The 26,980-nt window shown below is 36.6% G+C and overlaps 1 protein-coding gene across 3 annotated transcripts; it reads right to left on the bottom strand.

Annotated features, from left to right (window-relative positions):
• SH3TC1 (SH3 domain and tetratricopeptide repeats 1) lies at positions 1-26,980 on the bottom strand. 3 transcript variants are annotated; one of them, XM_010710496.4, is made up of 18 exons: positions 26,841-26,980; positions 21,734-22,003; positions 20,787-20,861; positions 19,337-19,464; positions 16,723-16,828; positions 15,587-15,730; positions 14,715-14,892; positions 14,189-14,262; positions 13,117-13,312; positions 12,590-12,714; positions 10,496-10,537; positions 7,455-9,146; positions 6,620-6,800; positions 5,403-5,553; positions 3,737-3,859; positions 3,318-3,468; positions 2,220-2,416; positions 10-1,997 (listed from the first exon to the last, which is right to left on the bottom strand). In XM_010710496.4, exons 2-18 carry the CDS (start codon positions 21,957-21,959, stop codon positions 1,767-1,769), a joined length of 4,020 nt encoding a protein of 1,339 aa, XP_010708798.2. In that variant the 5' UTR covers positions 21,960-22,003; positions 26,841-26,980; the 3' UTR covers positions 10-1,766. The 3 variants fall into 3 exon arrangements, 2 of the variants coding, with proteins under 2 accessions (XP_085079665.1, XP_010708798.2); XR_014883233.1 differs by lacking the exon at positions 10-1,997 and having other exon boundaries at positions 2,274-2,416; positions 3,318-3,463; XM_085223539.1 differs by lacking the exons at positions 2,220-2,416; positions 3,318-3,468 and having other exon boundaries at positions 1-1,997.

The following is a 26,980-nucleotide window of genomic DNA, read 5'->3' as shown; positions in this document are numbered from 1 at the left end:
TGTTTTTTTCTTTTTTAAAATCAAATATTTACAAACAATAGATTATCACTTTCATAATTTTTAGCATCTAATCCTCTGTGTGAAAGTGAAAACACAGGAACATATAAGTTCTCTTTACAGTGTTGGAATAGAAAACCAGAGATACGCTTAACATGCAAGAAGCCTTCTAGAACTACCAGATATGCAGAGCTTAAGTCCAAGCGGCCAGAGATGAATCTGTAATTCACTTTCTAGTCCTTTGAGCCAAAAACAGATCTACAGATTTTTCATGTATACCTAGATAGTCAAATTTTCTCTTATAAGTACTTGATACTTATTCTGACGGTGTCAACTATCTGCTGCATTAGTAGTGCTTGTAGCTCTCAGGAAGAAGATACTCTTCCCATCTCTCTAGAAAGTATCCTAAGTGTCATCTATCTTCATATAGTTAAGCATACTGTATTTCTTTAGTGGAAGAAGTCAACAAACTAATAAAGAATTCACAAGGCCAGGGAGATGACAAATGTCAGATATCTGAATGCATAAATGAGAAGTGTTCATTCTGCTGTGAATGACTTTTTAGTAAAAGCAAGATTCCTGGGCAAAGAACCAAGGTAATGAGAATTTATAGCTACCAGACCAGAACATATAAGTTGTTTAAATATACTTTTTTTCTTGCACCTTTCGCTTTCCCCAGGTTTGATAACATAAAATATGTAGCCAACAACTCCCAGCTGATTTCTGACATCTTCCATAGAAACTTCTATTCTTCATAAAGTCTTTTAAAAACCCAGTAACCTGTTTCTGTATGAAGTTGTTCTACAGAAAGGAGAGATGATTTAAAAATTTCTCAGAATGCATAATTTTATCAGACTTTTTTTCTTAGACATGCATATTTAATACATGCAACATAATCCACTATGTCATTTCTCATATAGCTTTGATATGAAAATATTTTGAGGAACAAAGATTTAGAACTACTTCCAAAATTAACAATGTATTTTTGCAACAAATGTGAAGGAGTACATTTTTCTCACTGTAATGCAATGATACATGGCAGAAAATTCTGTATTAAGTCATTGCAGACAATGCTGACAGCTCTGAAAAAGGTCAATTAAAAATGTCTTTGAAAAGAGAAGGAGAGCCTTCATACATTTGCTGAAATGAACAGAAATACAACTTAAATATATATATTGCTGGAGACTTCATTTCTGGACACTAATTGGTGTTTTCAAGAATTCTGGGCTAATTACATTATTCAGTAGATGAGTTTGTTGATAAATGAGGGATGATGGCTGGGCTGAGGAACTTGATCAAACCAATTCTGAAATATCTAGTTTACTTGATGACGTAGAAGTGTTTACGCAAGAATATTCCATAGTGAGGCCATGTATGAACAAGGTCGTACAAAGAAAGTCAGTGCTGAATGTTTCTCTACAATGCTTTATTAAATACTTTTCATTCATATATATATTTATCATTTCCCAATATGCAACTAGACAAAAACAGATAGGTTTTTCTTTACTGATAGTGAAAAAGAATAAAGACTTTTTTTTCTTTTTTCTTTTTTTTTAGTTTACAGGCTGAACCTCAAATAGCAAGGACAAGACTGTGTATCTTAGAGACAATGAAATGCAGTCCACTATAACAAAAACAGATAGTTTCCCCTGGGATGCTAAAATCTCACTCACGGCATGTGCTGTATGAAACAATACATCCTGCATGCTCCAATGAGTGCAGCGTTTCTGCAGTTACTTCTGTAGTAAGATTTTAGTCTTCAAAGATGCTTATAAACTCTTATAACACTGATCAGGAGCTAGATTTATTCTTCTAACATTCAGCTCTGTTGCAAAGGTTCTTGCCTTTTGATAGAAGAAGAGAGACATTTCCCGATCCACAAGGAAGTTGTGGTAGATTGTTGCAAGTCTTGTGTAAATCTTCAGTTGAGCTTTCTTATTGCCCAAATCCATGGCAGCAGCGAGCGCCAATTGATAATAGCCTGCTGCATCAAAGGGATCCTGAAATAAAAGAAAGAAAGATAGCACTCCCTGTAGTACAGCTGTGTGAGAGGACACCCAAGCTCAGTTTTAATGCACCAGAAAAATATAGTTACTGAACTTCAGTAAGTTCTCTCACATTATTACTTAGATTCTAAATGCATAATAATGATTGAGTAAAATGATATGAAAAAACATTGCTATGTATAATCATTTTCCACAGCAGTTTTTAGTGTTTTTTACCTTAAGATCATAGAATATAATGTCTCCTAAGTTCAAGTACACCTTGACGTAGTACAGAGTTTCCTCCTCAAACTCCAGAGGAGAGGAACAGAGGGACAAAGCCTTTAAATAGAAGTGTTCAGCTAGTTCACAGTGACCCAAATGGTGATGGATGGCAGCCAGCCGATGGTAAGCTATTCGTTCATTTAGCTGATTTCCTAATGAGATAAGAATTGGGATAAAACCAAAGAGACAAAGAATTCAAATTATCTCAAACCAATAAATGTCTATGGTGGTTTTTTTTGTTTTGTTTTATATCTACATGGTATTTTATTGAATATAACTAATTGACCTCAATAGATGCATGCCCTAAAGCTATTCTTTCTTTTAAATAGAAATCCCACAAAATTTCTGTATTTCAAACTGCTGTATATCACCAACACTGGGATTTTCTTAAGAAATAACTACATACACGTATACTTTTCGTGTATAGATACATACGTACTGTGCATATTTACAGAAATATAAGTAGATTATCTTGAAAATGTAGAAGATAATGGGATTAGAAGCTCCCTTATCCTTTTCAGTAAAAACTTTCTATCAGAAATTATGTCACAAAAACCAACAATCAGACTGATCAAAAATGACAGGTCTGTGCAGGTACAGAGAAATTAGACCATTCTTAATCAGTTGAACAGTTCTCAAAACTTCAAAGAATATTGTTTTGGAAACAGGCCATACTGTTTTTAATTACTTTTTCCTAGGTGTGCTTGCTAGCAAGGCTACTAGCAAATTTGAAAAGAGCACATTGACACTTGAAAGCCTCTTGGCACAAAATTCACGAGTATTACAGCTTGCCTGTCAGAAAGCACATTGAATTTGGGCATGGAATCCCAGGCTTAATTCTGTGCTGTACTAAAGATTTTCTGTATGATCTTAGAGTTTGAAGGAGCAGCAATAAGTTGTTCATTTTTGAAAAGAGGCAAAAATATCAATGATAGCATTATTATGAAATCCTGGCAGTAACTCTGACAGAATTTGTAGAAGAAAACATTTTTAGAATTCTGCCTTAAATTGAAGATAATTATAATATCCAGATGTAACTGAAATTTGTCTTACCTAAATTTACACTGAGCATAAGAGATGCTTTTGCATATTCCATGCTTTCCTCATAAACCTTTAGATTCACCAGCAACTCCACCAGTTTATTGCATAATCTGAGTTCAGTGTTTTTGTTACCAGTCTCAACAGCAAGGGGAAGAGCCCTGTCCTGAAATGCATAAGAGCAGCTGAGGTATTGCAGAACCACAAGATGTGTACTGACAAACTTCCATTGATGGAACATCAAGCAACTTTTGCTTTACTTTTTGAATATTCTACATCTTAAACCCAAAAGAAAGGTTTGAAACAGGTGAAATCTATTAACATTAGGGTATAAGATAAGTCTCAATAAGTTTGTTAAGAGGACTTCTAGAACACCTGTTACAAAGTGGAAAAGCATGTAACTATCAGTGGAGGAAAAAAAAAAATGCACAAACCCTGTAGAAAGGCACTGCTTTCTCCTTTTCCCATTTACCATTAAAAAATATGTCTCCAGCAGCTTCAAACAATTCCATTGTTAAGTTTGGATCTCCTGTGCATAGAGCAGCATCTTGAGCAACCTGAAAATGGAATTAGGTAAAAGAAAGTTTTGGTTACTTCTTTGTTTAAAATAAATGAATGTATATAAATATTAGCAATTGAAAAAAAAATGATTTTGTTAAAGACTCTTCTCGTTAAGATGTAGGAAAAGCTATACTTGTTGACACCATGTTTTGTCTTTTTTGATACACCCTCTTTTTAAGGAGCTCGAAGTTGAAAAGATACTATAGGAACCAGGGCATGTAAATGGGTATGGTCTTCCTTTCTCTGGCAATAGTCTTCTGCTGGCTTGGTCAGCATACACACAAAAACAAACAAAAAAACTACACCAGGGCACCAATAGTGCTGTCGATAATTGCAAAATATTAAATTTAAGATCAAGATTTTCATGGGAATAAATTATGAGTACAAGTTAGATATAGCTAATTGAACAGTTTATATATATATAGATAGATTTTTTTTTTTTTTTTTTTAATAAACACAGCTCCATTATCCTGCTGTTCTAAACTAAGTATATACTGCATCAGTATGAAGGATTTTGGGAGAGGAAGCATGTATGCATCTGCTCCAAAGCAAATGAGTGTTGCCAGGACACTCCAGTACTGATATTGATGATATTGATGGGAAAGGGGACTTACACACAAAGCATGATGACTCTTGCTTTGGCTTTGTGATTTCTGGTTTTCAAATTGTGTTACATTAATGTAAGTCCAGCTCCCTACTTCAACTCAATAGCAGTGATCCTTTTCAGCTTATTTTGGCTTCAGACACCCTAAGAACTGTTGTACCATATTTTTGGAAGCTGTACATCTAAAAAGTGGGTCTCAGTTTATTTTTATTTTATGATCATATTTTTGTTACCACTCAAACACCAAGCACTCAAACAGCCAAGACTCAGATCTTATTAAGGTCAAATTCTACACACACCCTGTTCTACAAGGCAGCACTCTCCCTTACAGCAGACAAATATTTTTAACCCCTTTACAAAAGCAGGAAGTAATTTGCCAAATACCTACACGATTGGCTGGAAGCAATACAGACAATTGTAAGGCTCACATGTACGCTGCAGTGTGGCTCTGATAGACACTGGATGATTCTGTATCAGCAGTCATAAGGACTAGATCACCCCTTCAGGCCATCTTACAGTCTGCTAACAGCAACAGTTGTAGCAGCAGTTTCCCTGGGGATCTGGCCCACCAGCCTGCAATGATTAGTATCTGTACCCATTAGCATATAGCAAGCATGTATGATATGCTTGCTGTGCTGTTGCAGACCTAGTAGACAATGATGTAATAAAATGAAGAACTGCACAGAACACAGAATTTGCATTGAAACAGGCAGTAAAGTTCACCACCCAGAATCTGCATGAAGTCAAGCAACAGATTAAAATGGAACAGCACAGGATAACACTCAGACTTTCAGCTGTTAAGCTTAGTACATAAATGGTGGTGTTGTGTTCAGAAGGTCAGTTGGCAAAATCTCTGGGAATGTTAAAATTACACAGTCTAACCATGCCACCTGCAGCATGTCAATGACATGTGCATAACTGTGTTGATAACATACCTGAATATAGAGATCCACAAGCTCATTCTGCCTCAGAATATAATATATCTTTCCTGCCCGTAGCCAAGCATGTGCCTCTCTCTCTTTTTTCTGGAGATCTATAAATATTCCAAGACTTCGTTTGGTATATTCAAGAGCTGATCTGTAAGCCCTGAAATGGGGTAAAAACTATTCATCACAGGGTGACTCTTCAGAATCAGGAAGGTTTGTCTTCGTAATTAGAAAAGCTTTATGTTCATGTAAAGGAATATTTCCTCCATTCAGTGCACAACCACAATTTCTCAACTATCCTCTGTTAGTAACTAGCACCTCAGTCTTCTTCTTCTTTCTTTTGTTTGGTCTATTTTCTTCTAGATCGTTATCAGGTAACATGGGGGGAAAAAAATTCCTCATCTTAAACTCTTGTGTAGTTTCCGCTTTTTCTTATAAGACTCAGAAAGAAATAATGTCTGAAATACATATTTTCTAAGTATCACCTAGGCTGTGGCTTGAGCAAGGTTCAGACTAATCCACACTTGCACAAAATTTTGAGGTGAGATGTGGAGTGAAGCACCCAAATTATAAGACCATTGGTGAGTCTTTTCTTTAGTTGGAAGGGCACAGCATTCTTAGAAGTGCTCACAGTTTGTGTTGGAAAGACCTGCCAGATTGGCTGAGCTCCAGATTTATTTACTAAATCCTTCCCTATCCATCTTGTGATAGACTCCCATTGCCTCGACCCAATGCATTTTCCTCCACAAACAAAATAAGTATTTTAAAACGTACCATTAAAAGCAAAGTTGCTTTCACAGCAGGTAGAAGCATATAGTAATCCATAACGCAGAACAGCAGATGGAACAGGTCAGGCTGTGTCTAATGTCATACTGAATGCCTGCTATTATTCAATAGTGTTCTCAAGTCACAGAACCAGTGGTCTTTGGGAACCAGAGTCCTAGCACATGTAAATTCCATGCACTAGTTGCACACAAAGCAGTAATTTTTTCCACCTATTTTAAACGTTCTACATGTTTCAGCTAATTTGAAATCTTGACCAATAAATAAATTAAAAAGCAGACCAGAAGTCTCCACTACTGTAGGAGCTTCCATTATAGTGAAGTATGTTAGCAAAACAAAGTGAAAAATATTGGTCATATACTACTACTGCAAAGATTGAGATCCTTCACTGTGATATAAAAGTTCAAATCAGGATAAAAACAAAGTTATTCAGCATATCTTACCTTTCTGTTCCTAAAGACAAATAGAGCTGACTAATGGTTTCCAAAATTTGTCCCTCCAGAACTTTATTGGACATCTTTCTAGCTAAAGATAGTTGGTACTCATTGTAGATGACACACTGAGCCTCATTGGGAACAACTGTACTGTAGAACTGACACAGCAGTTTAATTGCTTGAAGTTGACCTAAGGGAACAGACACACAACAGTACTATGAATCTCTATTTTAAAATGAAAGTCAAGTTACCTTTAAAATAATTCATCCTATCGTTTCACAATTCCAGCACAGTCAGTGAATAAAAATAGAAGCAATGACAAAAAGATTCCACCAGCAACTTCCTCAACCTCATCAAAATTAACAAAAGCTAGAAGTTTATCTCCAGAATAAAATAAATCTTTTACCATTAATGTTTAGGTTACCTAAATCACAGCAGCAAAAACAAATATAACATAGTTCTTCTAAATAGAACTATTTTATGCAAAATTAATTCATATTACCCTTGTTTTCATGTATTTAACTTGAGTCTAGTTCTTTTTCTACTACCAGTGATATAGCTGTTATCAGTATTACTGAACATAGAAGTGTCTGGATTTATTTTTTTTTTAACTATTTAGTTGTTTCTTAACACGTACATTTTCTCCATCTCATGATTTCTGACAAACCTAAAAAGTACCAAAAGAGCAAATAAACATGCATTTATGTCTTCCCCATTATAGAATGGAACAAACATTCCAATCACTTTGATAGCTGTCAAACAACAGAAAATAAAACATCGTTTAAGGAAAAAAATGTAATACACCCCTATAACAAACACTGCTCCCAAAAGCCCCAGCACTTACTTTCCAGATGGCTTATCTCCATTGCAACTAAAAATGCCCATTCATAATAAAACCTTCCTTTTTCTCTTTGAGTTCTACTAACATAATAACGTCCCAACTGAAGGAGGGTTTGGATAAACTCTTGACCACAGTCCATACTTGGAAGTTTGGCAAACAGCTTCACTGCTTTGATATAATAATGCTCTGCCAGCTTACTGGCTGCTGCATGCAGACAGAGTACTCCAAAATTAGCCAGGGATATAGCTTGGTTATGAGTCATATTGGCTTCTTCAGAAAGACGCAGAGCTTTGTAGCAGTTTTCAGCAGCTTTCTTGGTATCGTTTGTTCTTTTCAAAGCAATAGCAAGCATGTTATAAGCAACACCTAGCTGTTGAGGATTGCTCCACGAGGAGTCCACAACAGCATTTAAAATGGTTGCTGCCACATCATACTGCCTGTAAAGAACGTATAACCAAGCAAGTGAAACCAAGTAGTTAATAGTTTCCTCTGGCTTAGCAGAAGTATCAGAGTCCAGGGCTTTCATCATGTAAACGATGGCTTTTTCATACTGTTTGTGGTGGCTGTACAGTTTTGCTAAACTAAGATAAATGGTGCTGCATAGTCCTTGCTGCTCATTTGTAAATGCAGAGGAAAGTGCTTGTGTGAGGTAAGGTGCAATTTGAGATGGAAGTATTTGTCTGAGTTTTCTCAAGCCATAGAGTTTGGGAGCATTTCTGATGACTAAATCAATCCTTTTCAGGGAATCCATTAGAGTACTTGAGTTCTGGGAAGAGGAGACTTTTACACAGCTTAACACAATGTGTGGCAAACACTTCTCATCGTAGGACTCTGCTAGTTTGAAATAACAGTTTTTAGATAAGTTGTTTTGTAAACCCAAGTCATTAGATAACAGTTGCAGCCTTTCTAGGAAGGGAAGTGCCTCTTCATGTTGTTTGCGTGCAGCATAGTGTTTTGCCAGTAAAAAGCACGCCCTAGCCTCTGCATGTTTGTTCTGGCTCAAAATCGTCCTCTTCAGAGCATACTTTAGAATATCTGACTCCAGGTCAGCACTGCAAATGTGGTTGGGAATTCCCATGAGAAGAGATGTAGCCTTGTCAAAAACATGAGAACATTTTTCTTTGTTCTTCTGTGTCAAGTAGATGACTGTTAGATTTGTGTAAAGAGCAATTATAAAGTACAAATCGCTAAATCCTCCAGCTACTGCTCCAAAAGCTTCCTCAAAATAAACCCGAGCTTGGGAAAACTTCACTTTTTTAACACTCAGCCTGCCTAAGAGAAAGCAGAGCCTTGCTAGTGCCCATGACATACCTGCTTTCTTTGCTAATTCCCTTGCTAAACTAAAAAAACTGACTAGTTCATCTTCCTCTGAAAAACCATAAAACATGCTATTAATGAACGTATAAGAGAAATCATACAGGTTTTTGAAATCACTCTCATACTCTTTGCTATTTAAGAAAAGTAACAATGACTCAAAGACATCAGATTTTTGACCATCATCTTGATATATGTAGAAGCAAGGTCCTTTGGGTGAAGGAAAGATTTCCATATGTGAAGAGCTGGCAGAATCCTTTCCTTCTGTAGCTGGCCCTTCTGCCTGCGTGACCTCTAATTTCTTGAACTTCTCCACAAATTCTTCTATCTTGCCATTCTTCTTGCTAGTGGTTACCGTATTAGAATATAGACATGGAATTTCTGAAATTCAAAAATAAATTACAGGTCACTATTTAATGTGTATATACACGCAAAGGTCTTTCTTAGACCAACAGGGCTATCTATCAGTAGAAGACATTATGAAAACACTAGCTGTTAGGAAAGCAGTATGTTAGGGAGACAAATGAAAGCTAGAGAAAAAGAAATCAAGATGTGTCAGAGAGGAACAAGTATGGGAAATAGAGGAATGGGGAATAAAAGGAACCTGCCACATGTAAACAGACTGCTCATCAGTATGCTTGTTTCACATATGCCCCATCACCAAAATCTATTTTATTAAGCTGATCCAAACTACTTTGTATTTGAGTGTATACTTAAAATATACACTTTTGGTCCATATCTTCTGTTTTCGCTGTGTATTTATGAGAGAAATCTGTCAGAGAATTACAATTCAGACAAGGTAAGCAGAAGGATCACCAGAATCTGGAGATGTCCAAGGTCTGAATTGGAGGCTGGATAAATGACCCAAGGTAATCTGGGCATGAATTTAGAAAGGATTTAAGGTCTCAAGGAACCCTAAGTGTGAACATGGGAATAAATTATGCTTAAATTCTTCTAGGAAACTAAGGCAGATTAGCCAGGGATGGTGAAAATTGAGCTAATTGCACTGTTGAAGTCTGAAGCAGGTGCTGCTTTGCTGGTACAGGTTTTCTGCATGCAATTACAATGTTTGTGGCTATCAATGTGATCATTGATCTAAATTCTACTATAGTGTTATTGCTGTTATTGTCCAAATTTAAAGAAAAGACATCATTTTTCAGTTTCCCCATTGTTATCAGGTTGTGATCATAGTGTAAAGCTAACAGCTGAACACCAACAGTAGCTTATTGAAGGTACAGATTTAGAGAGCTTTCCTTGGAACTTGCTTTCTGGAACTGTTCACCAGAATCAAATACAAAAAATGGCATTAGAATAATGCAATGATAGTAACAGCTTAGCAGCTAAATGCCGTTTAGAAATAATTCTGCACTCTGAAAGTATCTCCTTTGGGGAATATATTTATGGGATTTTTTCTAGCAAACTGAAAATCTGCTGGAATTTAAACTACACACTTCCTAGGTGTCTCATAAACAATAATGTGTGGGGTGGTCATAGCAGTAAAAACAAGTTGTACAGTTGACAACTAGATGGCAAGGTCAACTGGATAGAAAGGCATTTAATATTTGTAAAAGCCCAAAACATCTTACAGCAAAACCCAGTAAAAAGGTAGAGAAGCAATGAGAGAAAAAGTAAGAATGTGGAAAGACATTAGAAAGAGAAAAGCTGGCAAAGATAGCAAAAAATTAGAAGTAACATTAATTCTATATTGAAATCATATGCATATTTATTACCACATTCACACGTTTTCTGGAATTCTTGTTCTTCTAATTGGTCTGTAAGAAAGAAAAAAAAAGCCATGCAAGTTATGGTATCTTGGTTCTTTTTCAGCCTTAAATATCCTAAAATAAGACTTCTCAGTTCCTTGTGGTGGAAAAATTGGATGTGTCCTGTAAATTTAAAAAGGATGAATTTCCTATGTCTGACCCAAAGCTAACATGCTACAGGACTTGCCCTCCCATATATAATATTCACTGCTTTCTGCATGGTTATCACTGCCACACAACTAACATTGCAGAGCATGTTGGGGAGATTTTTGCATACAGCATTAAATTTAAATCTTCAAGTCAAATTGTTCTACATGTAGGATGCATCGCTGCTGCATTATGCATATACTGAATGCATATACTGCCTATTTACAAAGGAGCAGTGTAGATACAGTCATTCCCTCCACCTCCAAAATCAGGTACAAAAATACTTAAATACTGCTGAAAGAAATTTTACCACCACTCCCAAGGAAAAAACATGTTTTTGGTAATTTGTATAGGTAACAGTTACAGGCCTTTGTGACCATTCCAACATTCAGATGAAATGTGCCTAAATATATCTGTTATTTTAAGGGATGCATCTTCCAATTTTGTTTATAGTTCCATAGACCTAGATTTAAGTGTTTAGCATAGCACACCTGTAGAATGTTTCAGAATTACTATTTTATGTGGGAAATATTTCTCAAAATATTCCAGTTTCCATACTTCATTACGGGATTATATCCAGTGTCGTGCATACACTGGATGCAATGTAAGTGGTACTAAGTTCATGAAGGATATCTACACAGTCACATAGGCTCACAGAACTAGGACTATTTAAGCTGTTAGAAAGCCATTTTACTAGATTTTGTGATTCACCTCTCGTTGACTATTTACTTCTGCATCTCTTTTCTCTAAATACTTTCCTGAGTTTTCTGCCCAAATGTCACAGATATTTACAATAGTAATTGTATCTTAATGCTCTGAATGTCCAGTTGAGGAAGGGCTTGTAAATAAATATGTCTCATTAACTGATAGAGATATTTACTCAGGTCACACTTGCTTTCAGTAAATCAAGTTATGTTGACCAACTGAACAGTTTAAAAGAAAAAAAAAAAGCGGTAAAGATGGCTGTTTTAAGGATTAGGAAAGAGATGAGATGTAGCAAGTCTCCATTAAGCTCAGAAGACAGTTGTAGTATCTAGCAGAGGTCTAAAATTTTTCTCCTAGGTTTTTCTTTTGAGAGAGGAAGTAAGAGAGTTGTTTTGCTCACTGACATGAGTTGTGTTCTGCACCTAACGTGTGGCATGCCTAAGTTATTGTCTGCATGCACACAGACTCGCAAAATCCAGCTAGTGCATGAGTCAAACCTTCAGCACTGGCTCCTTTCACGTTGGGACCTATGGGCTCTTCAGATGGCACTAATGAAGATAAACCTGTAAGATATTTGGCAAACGTACACATGGCCACAGATCAACCTGTGGCAGGATAAGAAATTGCTGCTCCTGGTCAGCTCAGTGAGACAGGTCTGTCAGATTGCCCTACATTAAGTCTGTAAAGAGGAAATCCCAATTGTCTCAACTACATTATGTCAAGCATGAGTGCTTAGAGAGATGGTGCAACTAACAGTGTTATTTCTTTTGCTATCTCTTTGATAGTTAAATAAAACATGAAGAGGTGTATGTTTGCGTTAGCTGTCAATATCATGCCACCTTTCCTGAGAAAAACATGAAGCAGACAATATTTAGCTGAATATGCTGTCTTGTCTAATGCACCACTCTTGACGTTTGAATGCTTGAAGATCTGTTCAGTTCAACAGCAGCATTTGGAAACCCTGCTGTTTGATTCACTTGAAAATGGACAAAAGAGGATTTGTACATGCTCTGCAGGGAAGTCATGCATCAGCAGGAAAGTAGCAAAGATTATTTAAATGCCATCTCTGTGATCAAACAGAATGCCAGCATAATTCAAAGTAGCTAAATGGCTGGAACTTCATTAAAAGAGAAAAAAGTTACTTATAGTATGGATAGAGGAAATTCACATATAACTAGTATAGTGAAAATGAGCAAAACTCACACTTACCTATTCTATACACAGAACAAACATCTGTTATAGAGGTTTGTTTCAACAAATGTATCACTTCTTCAACATTTTTTTCTTTTGGGAAAAAAGATAACTCTTCTGCTTTAAGAAAATCCAGGTCTGCTCTAACAAAGAAAGGAGCAAATCAGAGAAAAGATTTGGTTTGAGTAGCTCACTGTGGCACTGAAGTTTGATTTTGCTGGAGATTCTAATGCATGATTTGCAGGTTCTGTTGTGTTCATTATTGGTAATGGTAATCATACTTACACAGATGGGGCCTCCTAGACCCCATTTAAGGGCTGACTGCCACTGGGGAAGGATCTCTTTCTAGAGATTCCTCCTATTGGAGTTTTCTACTGTGAAACTAGGACATGGGTGAGCATTTCATTTTTGATTGTCTCTTTCCACCACAATAATCTTTTTAACTATGAATCTGTAAAATACCATCCTAACCATGCCAGTCTTCTAATTGGACATTTGTTAATTGTACACTAAGCCTCTTTTGTTTTCTGAGTTATGTCACTTACTTATTTCCAGGTAAATCCAGTTTAACATGACTTGTCTTTACAAAGCCTACATGGCCAGTAAACAAATGTCTTCCAACAAACCATTCCATGCATTCAATTAAATAGCCAAGGATCTCAATTTTGTCCCCTTCCTGGAAACTAATCTCTTCAGGCACAGCACTATCATAATTCATCACAGCTAGACAGGATCCTGTTGCTGTGTAATAAAGAGATAGACAAATAACATTTGCAGTAGATACAGTAATTTAGCAATGCATTTAATAGAATAGCAACTTAGCAGAAAAATGCACTTAGCAAGAGACCTTCCTGGAATCCCTCAGTTGTACATCCAACAAAGCAAGATTTGAAGCATCTAAAGATGATAAATTTTGTTTAAGCAATTAAAGTTGTGAATAGCACAACATAAAGCTCACAGTGGCTATTTCCCAGCCATTAGATGGCAAGGTCTAAAATCTTTTCAAAATTGTAATCTATTCCATCATGAATGACAGTAGGAATTTCTTTAAGTCCCTTTTCCCCACTTCTTGAGGGAAGCACAAGCTTCTGAACTAACTTACAAAATCAATATTAGATAAAATGCAGTTATATAGCAGTCCATGCAGTATTAAGACAGACATATATGGCAGAAAATAATCCATATTTACTCTCTAACCTGAGCCCACTTGCATGAGTTTTATTTCTCTGGCAGTATTAGATAAAGCAGTACATGTGAAAAGGGCACAAAAATTACATCAGTGAATATTCTTATTTTAAAGTTTATTTTCAAATCTAGAGAGGCAAATTACTCTTTTCTACTTTGCATGTCGGCTTTACACAATATTTAGGACAAAAAGGAGAGAAGCCTTCAGAGTTTAAACTCAAATTAGACACGTCTAGCCATATAGTTAGTAAAACTCCTTTGTCATAGACAGAGATTTATGCCCTCACTAATTTGACCACAATGCAATTTGAAAGCTGTTTTCCCATCCTAATACAACGAAAAAAAGATACTGAACACTTGAGAGGGTGTCCTAATGAAAGCATAGAGTAAGTGAATTTTCTAAAATGCTGATATTTTATTGGAACATCTTACCAACTTGTCTGATGGATTTAGATTCAGTTTTGTACGTAACATCAATGGGATCAGAATATACTTTAAGAAACCACCTGAAAGTAGAAAGTTTAGTGTGCATGAAACGTTTAACTAGAAGTTGCAACAGCAGCAGTGATATTTTAAATCCATTTAAAAACAACAAGATTCACCTCTCCCAATCAGTATCTTTCAATTTCAACAGTGTAAACTTCATATACAGCTACATTTTGAGTAATAACAACTTAGAGTGATAGTAGTTCAAAGGTTTTTTTCTTTTTTACTTGTAGGGGAAAAAAAAAAAAAAGGCTGTATCCAACTTAAAGAATGTAAACCACCTTCTTTAAATGCTGCACTACAGGCATCTGAAACTAATTTCAGTTACTTAGCATGGAAGAAAATAGAGCATTTGTTCTCCTTGTTAATGGAAAAGGGATGTTACACAACAAGCTGCCATTAGAGACATCTCTGTCTCAATGTAGGGGCATGCATATGAAACATATATAAAATAGTTGAGTCAGGTACCTACTGATGAAAAGGGATCAAAGGCTCCAGAGAAACGTTAGACAGCATAGTCATGTCACCATCCACAGATCCATCTGCTACATTGGTAGTAAAAGTCCCAGTCTCAAAGTAAGTGTTTATTTTGCAGTCTGTAGCCATTATCTTCCTTACCAGATTGTCAGGACATAGAACAAAAAATGCCCCTAAAAAAGAAAGCAGTGTAGCAGATGCAATTTATGTAATGTTTTTTGTGTCATACAAGCTTTAAAACTTGCTTCAAGAACAGTATTCAATTAAAGATTGAAAATCTGAGATTTCACAGATATTTTCTTTCCAGTTATTTGAGAGATTTTCATGCATTGCTGTCTAGTTTCTGTTTTGGTACAACAACATCCTATAAAGCACAGAATCCTCTATCACCTTCTTTTTGCAATATTTTGCAGCAGATTACCTGGATATATGCATTTATATTCTCTAAAGGATACAAGAACTTTTTCTATTACATTGATTGACAACCCTCCTACCCCAGCATCCTGCCTCACAGTAGCATCAGATGATGCTGTTTAGGAAAAGCACATGAGCCTGGCAACTATCTGTAATCTCTTTTATGTCTACAGGGTCTAGCATAATATTAAGTAAATTGAAATGCACATCCCTACCTAATCCTTTGGGCATCCAATTAATGGACCAATTGTACATGATTTTCACTAATCCGCCTTTGATTCTACTGAATTCTTTCTGTTTTTGTTCCTTTCTCTCTGTGTTTCTATTACATACATTAAAAACATTTAAATTTCAACTTCAGTAACTATTAAAGTGAGTTTTAAGATTTGCTTGTAGGATTTTAAAGAAAAATATTTCTCTCAAATTAACTTTTGCACAAAGAATCCTCCTTACCTTCTTGTACTAGCAAACTTCTGTACATTAAATTTAATGATTTTTCATTTATCCAGACTTCAATGCCTGTCTCTTCCTCCTCTTGAGAATACAGCCAGAAAGATTGATCTAGGAATAAGTTTTCCATGCAGTGGTTTACAAAACCTAGGGGGAAAAAAACTTAAGACTTTGTTTTCCTTGCAGTATTACTATATTATATAAGAAAACTTTCAGAAAGACTGAGACTGGGGCATGCATTCAGATGACATTACTGTTGCTTAACCCATAATACATAACTCTTGTTACTACATAATAATGGCAGAATTTCATTCATCGAGTTTCATGCATTACATTTCATACATACATACATACATACATACATCACTTCATACTTCAGGTGCTTAGCTGTCACATATTACCTCTGAGCAGTACAGAAATTCTTCGTGCCTACTATTGCTGAAGTAACAGACCATATCCTTACAAGAGTTCCCCATAGTTCAGCCATATTTGAAAGATTTAGGGTTAAACAGAGGTAATCACTAGCAAACTTTGAACAACAGGTGCTTAGCATCCGATATGAACAGGTAACTGAAAATAATTTCAAAATATAATCCATCATAAACCTATTGCCCAAATCAGCTGTGCCAATTTAAGCAGCTACTGTGCTTCAGGACAGTAAGTTCTTTGGGACAGAGACGATGTTAAGTAAATCACAACAGTGCTTGATCTTGGAAACTGGATCCCCTTATATTAGGGCTCAAGGCTTTTGAAATTATATCACAGTTACAGGAACATATGGGATGGTTGTAATAATCAGCATGCGGTAGTTGGTAAATTATTTAAAGGATTTGAAACATTAGCTAATAGTTTGAGTCTAAAGCTACAATGAATAGGAAGGATGAGCAGTCACTGAAGTGCTATTCTGAAGCTTGGAAGATGACATTTGTTACCTAGCACTGGGACAAAGGCAGGGTCTCTCTGAGATGGGGGATGTCTCTGCCTTGTCACCAGTACCAAGTTCAAGCACATTATTTATCACTATTAGGAGTTAATATTTTAAAGAATTTTAAAGTACTCTTCAGCAGGTTCACAAACAGAAATTCTGTGCAGAGGAATAAAAAAAAAAAAAGCATATTTGTATGGGGAAATAGCTTTACCCAATGAGTAGTAAGTTCGAAACTTCCATATTTCTTCAAAAGTTTTAAATGTTACCACTATTAGATCTTGATCACTGTGAATAGAGAGCAATCTAGCAGAGAGCTCCTAAAGAAAAATATCAAAAAACAACGTTTTAATTATAGTTTTACCAGAGTTGAGCATAATTTCTCACTAGTTAACACATTTACATACAATGTACTAAGGAGGTTTAAAAAAGTCAGCCAGGATTTTGCCTATGTAAGATATCTGTTCTTCCACAGATATGTACAACATACAGCCAGCCAAATTTTAATTTGATTTATTCTTAACAGTTATACCAACAATTCCAGTGAGGTTAATTTACAGAGAAAGTAGGACTGGCTGAGACTGAAGGCCTCTCTGGTTCAGATCTGCTTCTGTACAGTGGCCAATATTCTCTATACGGAGCGTGAAAGCCAGGCAAGAATCCAGCATTACTTTCCAAGGATACCCTCCTAGCCCAGAGCAATTTGCAGCTTAGGAATTGCTTTTGCCAAAAGTAAGGGCTTTAACAGTAAATAGCAGAAGGGATTTTTTGTTGTTGTTGCTGTTATTATTGACATTTAAAAACATCTAAGTCAACTGAGCTTAACTTTTAAGCTTCATAGCCTAAGTATTTTAGATCTGCACCATCTTTCTGCAGAACACCTCAGAGTTCTGTATGCATATTAAAATATGCTCTTTGTTATATCTGAACTTGCTATGTGTAGCACTGATCCTGTGGGACAGTAGATATGGGACAGTCATTCCCTAGTTCATTCTTTCCACGTGTTAAGACTAATGAAAAACATTTGGATGCTACTTTTAAAAATATACATTAACATCATTTCCTCATTTGTAAGAGTTCATGTTGCTAAGGGGAGACAGTAAGTTGTGAATTTAACTAAGATGAGCAATGATGATTGTTATAATGTTGAATTTTATAAGTTGAGAACTATATCAACATTCAAATAAGTGCAAGAAATGTATATTTGAACATACATTCTAGACAAAGACTGTTAATATACAAGCTAACTGCACATTAGCTGCTTAAAAATGGGGCTCTCTGATGATATGGGGTGTTATCTTTCAGAAAAATAGAACTGTCCAAATTTGACTCAAGTATCTGAAGCAGCAGCTCGGAAGTCAGATGCATAGCTGACTGGTGTCATTTTACTGTATCATTTTCCACTGCTGTACCTTTCATTGTTGGTCCCCTGGGACCAACATCATTGGGACTCATCACAAAATTGAAGAGCATCTTTAAAAAAAAAAATAGAAACCAATTTTGAATGTACAAAAAAATTCTATCAAACACTTTGTTATTTACAAAAAAAAACCCACACCCACAAACAGAGCTTGATCCACTGTTTATTACTTAAATAATTTTAAAGATTTTTAAAGATCTCCAAATTAACTCTGATTAATCTGAATGTTTGTAATTCACATAACATGAACAGATTTAAATAGTAACTCCTTTTTGAAAATAAATGTCCACCTCAAGCCTCTTCTGAAAGGCATGTCTCATCACTGCTTTGATCTTGTGAATACTTCACCAGATTAAATATTAACAAGAGCCTGAAATCTATTAATAAATTGCCAACACATGCTAAAATATCTCAGCCTCAAGGGCTTCACGCACTGCTGAATATCAAAACAACATTCTAAGGAAACTTATTATAAATCTTGCTTCTTTTAAAGTCCTTTTCCCAAGTCTATTTCTAATACGGTCACAACTCTAGTCTATTTGTATGCTCTTTCCTTCCCCTTCTTACCCCTCTCCCTTCCTCCATCTCCTCCTAAACAAAAGCAGGATCAGAGCAGCAGGAGTACAGACTGTTTTCTCAGCCACAAAATCAGCAGGCTGGTGACAGAGGGTTCATGAAAAAAATCACATAGAAGCAAATATATCTAAGACAGTCATAAAGTCATAACTAATTAAGATGTCAGTGGTGGGCTTCCTAGGGATGGAGTCTAGGACAGGGAAAAAGAACACCAAAGGTCAAATTGTATCAACCTACTTTTTCCATTGGGAGGAAAAAGGAGACTTTAAACTGTATTTCTAGTAAACCTCATTGGTTGTACACAACAGGGCTTTTATATAAAAACAAATCAAAGACAGTTATAAAAAATGGCTAACCCTCTTCTGTGCAGTTTCCTATAGAAACCTATAGCTTTCTAGCATTAGGAAGCCCAATGTTTATACTACTCTCCTTCAGACTTCCTCTTTGGCTGTGTTCTTTCCAGGTAAATTACATGCCAAATGAGTGTATGCAACTGGAAACTGAAGTGAAGAGCCAGTATGAGGGCAGATCAATAAAGCAGACAAAAACAGTTTCCTGTGATGAAACTCAAAGAAGAAAAAAATTGGTTAAAACCTTTAAATATCTTACTTAGCCGGGCTTATTTTGCATAAATTCAATGCTACCACCTCTTTCAGTGATTTGATATTTGTAATGATGATTTGGAGAAGCAAAAAGAAATTCTGATCATTCAGATTCAAGCATACATCAGCTAAATGGAAACTGAACCCAAGCATCTCACAGATGAGTTCAGCAGCATGGAGCTGTGTTCTCTGAATGAAAGCACCTGGCAACTCCAAAACAATTCACTTACACTGAAAACTGCTGTGACTTCCCTGCTGTCATTTTCCAGAAGACGGAGCTGTCCTCTGAGCTGCCTTTGGAGTCTGGGATCAGGACATCCACTCTTGCGTCTCACCATTGTTAGCTTCAAGGAGATATCTGGAGAAGAATATCCATTTAAAGTTCTAAAGTTTGGTCATGAAGAATCAGATTTGTAGAACCAGAAAATCCCTCAAAAATCAAGTAGTCTATGTTAAGAAACGTTTTTATAACTTGAGAAGCAGACACGGAAAATTGAGCTGATGTATGGGCTGACTTGTTCCAGTAGAAATAATGATCTAGCACAAAGCATAAGATTTTTCTCAGTTTTGTATTGGAGGTCTCAGCTACACAGAGGATCTGCAAGCCTGTAGAAAACTTGTACAACAACTGTCAAACTTGGGGATGGAGAAGAGAGAAGAGGAAAAAAAAAAACAAGCAGATTGTTAATTTATCAAAAAAGACAGCTCTATGGACATCAAGAACATGCCTAGATTTCCTGTGCATATTTTTAAAGTCGAGGCAAACATACTAGAATCGCAGGAAAAAAAAAAAAAGGCCACTGTGTATTACAACAATTCTTAATGCTAATTTAAAATTCATGGTTATCTGACACATCACCTCTATTACTTCAGAAGATAAACCAAGCATGGCAAAGAGCTGTTTCTCAGTTAAGCTTCTTGAGTAGTACAAACCAAGATAAAGGAAAAACTACGTGATTAGTACAGGTTAGTGTCTGACTTGATGGAAAAGAGCTCTGCAGAAAAGGACCTGGGTGTTCTGGTGGACAACAGGTTGGCCATGAGCTAGCAGCGTGCCTTTGCCACCAAGAAGGCCAATGGTATCCTGAGGAATCCTCCTCAGGATTAAAAAGAACGTGGCCAGCAGCTTCAGGGTTGAGATCCTCCCCCTACACTCTGCCCTGGTGAGGCCGCATTTAGAATACTGCTTCCAGTTCTAGGTTCCCCAGTTCAAGACAGACATGGATCTCCTAGAAACATTCCAGTGGAGGGCAACAAAGATGATGAGGGACCTGGAATATCTCCCATATGAGGAAAAGCTGAGAGATCTGGGACTGTTAAGCTTGCAGAAGATTGAGAGGGGATCTTATCAATGCTTATAAATATGTTAGTGCATGAGTTCAGAGAATGGGGCCAGGCTTTTTGTCTGTGTCCAGCAGGGAGGAACAGACAAACTAGAACACAAGGAGTTCCATCTGAGCCTGGGAAAGATCATCTTTACTTTGAGGATGGCAGAGCTGTTACTAAATTACTTTTTTTATGAGAAATTCTCAACAAATTTTATATAGAAGTTCCATACTTCCATACTTTCATACATGAAATGTCAAGGCTGGAAGAATGACAATTGCAAGCACTGTTTATTTAGTTGTCTCAAGAAAAGCAATGAGAAAGCCTTTTAAGATGTAAAGGAAGATATCTTACCAGTTGGAAAATTCTCAGCTTGACCGAGTAGGGTTCTGGAACTGACATTCATGCATTTTTCATTTTGTGGATAATCTATTACGATAAATAAATGAACAGTTAAGTGCATTTTCAAAATCCACATAAAAACAAACCACACTGTCATTTGACACACTGGAAAAGTACTAGCACAAATTTTTTTCGACTTCCTGCTGTACAATTCCCTAAAGATATGAAAAATATCTGAAGATCAGGTTGAGGTTGGATTTGAGGATGTTTTCCAACCGGAGATATTCTATGATACTACGATCATTTTTCTCATACCAGGTAAATAAATTTTTATTTTATTGTTTTAATGTGAAGTTTCAAGATAGCAGAGAATTGAAGGAAAGAAAAACTGACATCCAGTTTGAGAAAGAACAAGATTCAGACATTTTCTCTTCATTTACACCAATACTAAGTAGTGACCTCCACTTAAGCATCAGTGCTATAGACAAAAGCGTTGCTTATAAAGAAATTGGTATATATATCCTAAAAAATTTTCTGCTCTGCTTTAAAAAAAATGCTTGTAATATAGTTGAGTGCAAAAATATCTTCCTTTTCAGAGCATTTGTTGATGTTATGTGGACAAAGACAAAAAAACTAAGAATACATATGCACAGCATTTTTCTGCCTCAGAAAAAAAGCCATAAAAGAATAAAATTTAAGGCTAATTATTGAACTATTTCTATATATTGTCTGCCCAAGTTGAGTTTCAGTATAGATCGTTTAATACAACACCTTGTTCAGCATAGGAGAAATACAGCAATTTGTTTTGTTGCTTTTCACAGAAAAAGCAGAAAAAACATGACAGCTTTCTGTTTGCTCAGAGCAAGGGATGTTTAAAAAAATAAATAAAAATCCATCAACTTAAACACAAAGAAAAGTCAAGAGCAGAGTAACCAGACAGGGTAAGATGGAGGTTTTACCCATTTGTTCTTGCAGTGCGTCTGTCTTGTCTCCGCCCCCGGCAGCGCTCACTGTAGCACTGGTTGCCTCACATATCCAGTCAGGCACACATTTTCCCTGCTCTGTTTCTTTCCTCTCAAGGTTGCTGTCTTGCTTTTCTGCTAGACTAGGAGTAGGGATCCCCACCTCCATGGTGGCTTTAGAGCTGAGCACAGACACACTGCCTCCAGCTGCCAAACTTGACATTATTTGCAGTTCCTTACAGTGATCCAATAAACATTATCAGCAATCTGAGAAAAAAAAAAAAAAATCATTACATGCATTAAGAACAATCTCACTATACATGCACATATTCAAGAGCTTTTCATCTCCTGGGGGAGTTATTTTTCATTATAATATATATTGTTATTTCACAGCCCACCAGGATTGATAACTCATCCTATTAAGTAACAAAAGAGAAAAAAACAGAATAAAAGGAATATAAATCAGAAAACACAATTAATATGACAACAACAGCATATTTTTACTTTGTTATAGGGGACATTTGAGCTAGAATCAGCTATTCAAGAAGACAAGGAAGGAAAGACGTGCTTGGAAACAGCAGTTGGTTATGAAAAGCTCTTCTGCTGCTGCTAGAATCTGAAGATATAATAGTGATGGGAAGAAGAAAAGAATGCTTCCCAAAGCCAGCTGTTAGGAAATAACTTTTGATAGATATCCAAGTTCCAGGTGCAGGCAATCTGAAGTGTTTATAGACATCATATCCTCATTTTTATACCTTCATTTTAATAAAGATATTTTACCTTGGAAGTAGGTTTGAGTAACAGCAACAATGCAAGCCCTGAAGTGTATGCCCAATGATCATCGTTTATTCCTGGCCAACTTTAAGGCAAAGCCTCCAAGGAGAGCATCATTCACATTAACAAAGGTAATGCAGGGGAAAAGCATCATTTTCTAAAGGTGACAAGAATGGACACTGCATGCTTGACAGAAATGAGCAGACTGAAACCAGTTAAAGAATGAATCCTCTGGAGGAATTCAATGTAGGAAGTCTGGTACACAAGCATTTGAATTTTTCCTTGCAGTAAATCAGCACCCGATCCACTGCAGCCCAAGGCTGCCTGGCAGCAACACTGTTACTGGCATGAACACTGAGAAAAAGGAATAGAAATGAATGTGGAGCACTAGTTGCAAGCTTCCATGCTTCTTTTACAAGGTGCTGACTTGAAACATTCTGCAAGTCACAGTTCTTGGGTACAAGATGCTTTAGTTTCAGAAAAGTGTAACTAGGCATTGAGTGCATCTGCAAAGGCTTTGACTTTTGAAGACAGTGTCACCCACTGACACGGAGATTCATTTTCTCAGTAGACTCTCCTGTACCTTTTTGATTGATTTCATAAAGCCTCAGGATAGATTTTCTGTTAGTTCTGTCACTTCAACTTGAACCCAAATTGCTCTGTGCTTATTCTACACATACTTGTTAACAAGTTGCTGTCATAATAAGTATACTGAGCTTGTAATCTTTGTGAAATTCCCACTGCTATTTGTTTTCCAGCAGAAATTGGTTTAAATTGAAGTTGATGATGGAAAGCTGCATTTCCAGAACACAGACAAGTAAGTTGAGTAATCTCATGTCCTTTTATGATCTATTCCCAGACCACTCTGGAAATTTCTCCCTTCTCTTGCAGTACTATGAGATATCTTAAAGCTTGTTGCTCTAGCTTTCTCTTTCAAACAAAGATCTTCCAACACTTCTATCCCTAACAAGTGCCATGACTTGAGTCTGTAAATCTAAAGAAATTAATGGCCCATATGACCAGTGGAATCAGCCTCCAGCTGTATGCCAAGGCAGGTTGAAATGCAGGACAAGGCAGGGATGTGTTTGCACAGCTTTGACTCTGTTCTACAGTAACTTCTGTCTTCTGCTTGAGAGTCTGTATGGTGGTAAGGATAAAATAGGTTAATTCAGAATCCTACTTATAGAGGACAATGCTGGAAAGGTAAAAACAAGCAGAACTTTTGAATGAATCAAGATGGATATGATCTGCTTAAGTAGTTATAGCATGTTAGAATCTAGGCCAACAGAAAAAAAAAAAAAAACAATAGAAGAAAGAAAAGCAAAATGATGAGTTCTGAGCAATGTTTTCTTGTGTCTTTTCCAAAATACACAGAATGAAAATTATGATCTCAAAGATATTTGACAGCTATATTCAGCTCAACAGTTTCTTTTCCCATCTTTAATGTTCACCTTAGCCAACAGCCACCCAACTTGTGCACCTCCATATAAGTACTGAGAACAAGATAGTAAATAGACTCCCTAAAGCTGGACAATCTCTAAGCATCTACATTTATCTTAAGGGATACAAATCTAGTCCTAAATGAGAAAAATGTCATTGAACTTTGCATCGCATCTTTGTCCTTTAACATGATAGAAAAAGGTGAACAATAACTACCCCAAGGAGCAAAATTATAACATTAATGGCTGAGGTGATACGTTCTTGTCCATTATCAGATAGTTCTAACACTAGTTGAAAGATTCAGAAACACCAAAGCAGAGGAAAATATTCAACCACTCTAAGATTTAGAAAACATTGATCTTCAGTGCTTGTGTCACTCTCAGAGATTTCTTATAAGTGTATAATGCTAACTTCTACCATTGTTGCTACAGGAAACTACCTTTCCATTGATGCAAGAAATGTAAGATGGGGAATAAATTGATTAAAGTTTTTTTTCCTGATACTTTGAGTAGTTAGTTTGTCCTTTATAACTAGTTCCAACTATCTATACTTCAGTGCACTGACAAAATATTCTATTTACAATTTAAAGAAAATGATCATCTGCTGCTCTTTGAGGCTCAACTGAGAAATTAATATTTATGAAGGATGTTGGCCAAAGAAAGCTAATGAACTTTCCATTTTTCCAAACCAACCTCTATTCAAAAGGTACACACACAAGGCTGAGCTTATGAAGCTCCCAAGGACATTCTGCCTTCCCCTCCCCCTCTCACCAAGCACAGCAGCTGGAAAGTCCTGCCTTTAGCTGTTTTCAAACACACAGTTCTTCTTTTCCCTACTGGAAGTTAAATAGAAGGTTTGTATTATCATGCTCTCTTCCTCTGTTGCTGCTTCCTTTTCTTTGACTCTATTCAAAGAATCTGTATCTATTTTCAAAACATAGCTAAGCAGAAGAAAAAGCATATCTTGACCATTTCCGTTTCCCTGACTGTGAAAGTTGAGGGCTTTTCCTTCATTTTTGCTGTTTTAATACGAATTGTGGATGACAGGAACACAGTATTTATCACTTCCGTTATCTTCCAATTAAAGCAAGTTGAAGAAAAAACTAATAACATCTGCTGAAAATCTTCTGTTTGTGTCTTTAAAGGTGTGTTTCTAAGTATGAGAAAGGTACTGAGTATATGAAATAGGTGATATTTGAAGTTTTCCCCAAAATCCACACAAAATGCAGTATTTCCTTTTCATTGATCACCTGCCCTTTCAGAGGCTCAAGACAAATTTTCTAACACCTAACTTCAGGTTACTAGTACTAATCATAATCATTTTAGTTTTCCAGAGTTGAGAATCAGGGACTATTTGCTGATACATGGGAGTGCTGTAGAAGTGAGAAATAGCTAAAGAATCCAGAAGTCAGTGTACCGTTGAATCAGTTTATCCCAAGAGGACAACTCAGGCACACTGGGAACCTCATGGACAGTACAGCATTGCTGTCATTGTTCCTCTTGTGCATCTTTAAGGAAAAGGAGCAACTGCTACTACCTGCCCCTCCCCAGCTCACCTGAGCTCTAGCTGATCACAGGCAATTGTTCCACTTAAAAGTCTCCAGCCTCTTCTGCACCTGATGCAACAGAGCACCAGCAGCCCTAACTTATCTCATGCTGTGCTGCATTCCTCTGGCACTGCAGACCAAATGAGGCAGCTAGTGAAATCTGTACTATCCTCAAATGAAGCACATTCAACTGTATTTACATCCTTGATCTTGTTGCACTGCTTTGTCTCCTGCATGCCTTATGCATATGTCACACAATGCCTTAGACTACTAGTAGAAGTAGTACTAGTATTACTAGTAGTAGTAATATGGTCTACCTAAGTCACTTTTCAATCTGATGGCCAAGTAGCTTTTTTATTATTCCTTCTTCTGTTTCTCCTAACCCAAGTTTACCTCACATCTCCCTTATTGGACTAAAAATATCTTATAACACCATTATGAACTTTATCCTTGGAGTAAGACAGCCTTGATCTGCTTGAAATTCAATCATAGGCGTGAATTAAAAACAGAACTCATACTGTGGGCTGTAGAAGCAACACTTAAAACAGCAAGCTTTCCTCCTTCACTGCAAAGTAAAGCAAAGTAAAGCAAATCTGTGATAAAGTCACATGGACTTAGGCATCTGAGTGCCCTCCAAAAATGGAAGACAGACTTCTTTATCACCTAAGTCACTTTAGTTTACTAAGAATTGATAACTAAACTATGTTGCAAGCAGTATCATTGTTCATGTTTTGTCTACAAACAAGTCCCAGCAAGCTTCAAGTCTGAAAATAGATTTCCCTCAGAAGTTTTAACCCTCTCGTGATTCATTTTCTTCTCACTCCAGTAGCACTGAAGTAAACTTTCCACTCACGCTTCAGGTTCAAATGCTCAGTATATCCAAAATTTCTGAGCTTTGATAGTGTAGACTCAGAACTAATATTGCTGACTAAAAATACACAAGTTTTTGGATAATTCAAACGAAAGATAAGATTATTTTTAGGAAACTATAAAAGACACCAGTGCATCTAAGCACTTTACTCTGAGTGCTAAATGGGACAGTTTGGCCTGTGGCAGCTCAAGCAGGAGAAGCACTTCTATCACAGAACAGAAGCTCAGCTCCTGAAGTCCTGCTCAGAACAGCACAGGAGCCTCCAGCAGATTCTCATAACTGTGAGAGATCACATACATACGTTCTTCAGTCACTTCATTATTGGTACAAAAGAGGATCAAGATATCAAGATTATCCCCCTTAAGTGGCTGAAATTCTAACACAATGACAGTAAATCTACAATCAAATACTAGACCACAGTACCTATAAGACAGCAAGACATACATGTAGACAGAACACAGGAGTTCTCCTACCTTTTCCATGTCCAACGTGCCCGTAAACAGCAGGCAGCTCTGTGCATTCCTCAGCTCCGCTCAGCGCTGACTCCAGCACAGCTCTTCCTGTTTGACCTTCTTATCTTTCCTGTTGATTGCACAGCCCAGCTGGGATGTGG

Source organism: Meleagris gallopavo, chromosome 4 (assembly GCF_905368555.1).
Source record: "Meleagris gallopavo chromosome 4, MGAL_WU_HG_1.1, whole genome shotgun sequence".
In the NCBI taxonomy this organism is placed as follows: Eukaryota; Metazoa; Chordata; class Aves; order Galliformes; family Phasianidae; genus Meleagris; species Meleagris gallopavo.
The sequence above is the reverse complement of the archived record's forward strand: the minus strand, read 5'-3'. Positions and strand labels throughout refer to the sequence as shown.

Coding starts and splice junctions, on each gene's coding strand:
- SH3TC1 (XM_010710496.4), bottom strand. CDS start 21,959: ATGTCAAGTTTGGCAGCTGGAGGCAGTGTGTCTGTGCTCAGCTCTAAA. Junction 19,465..20,786: donor AGCTGAGAATTTTCCAACTG/GTAAGATATCTT, acceptor ATTCTTCTCCAG/ATATCTCCTTGAAGCTAACA. Junction 2,417..3,317: donor TATGCTCAGTGTAAATTTAG/GTAAGACAAATT, acceptor TTATCTCATTAG/GAAATCAGCTAAATGAACGA.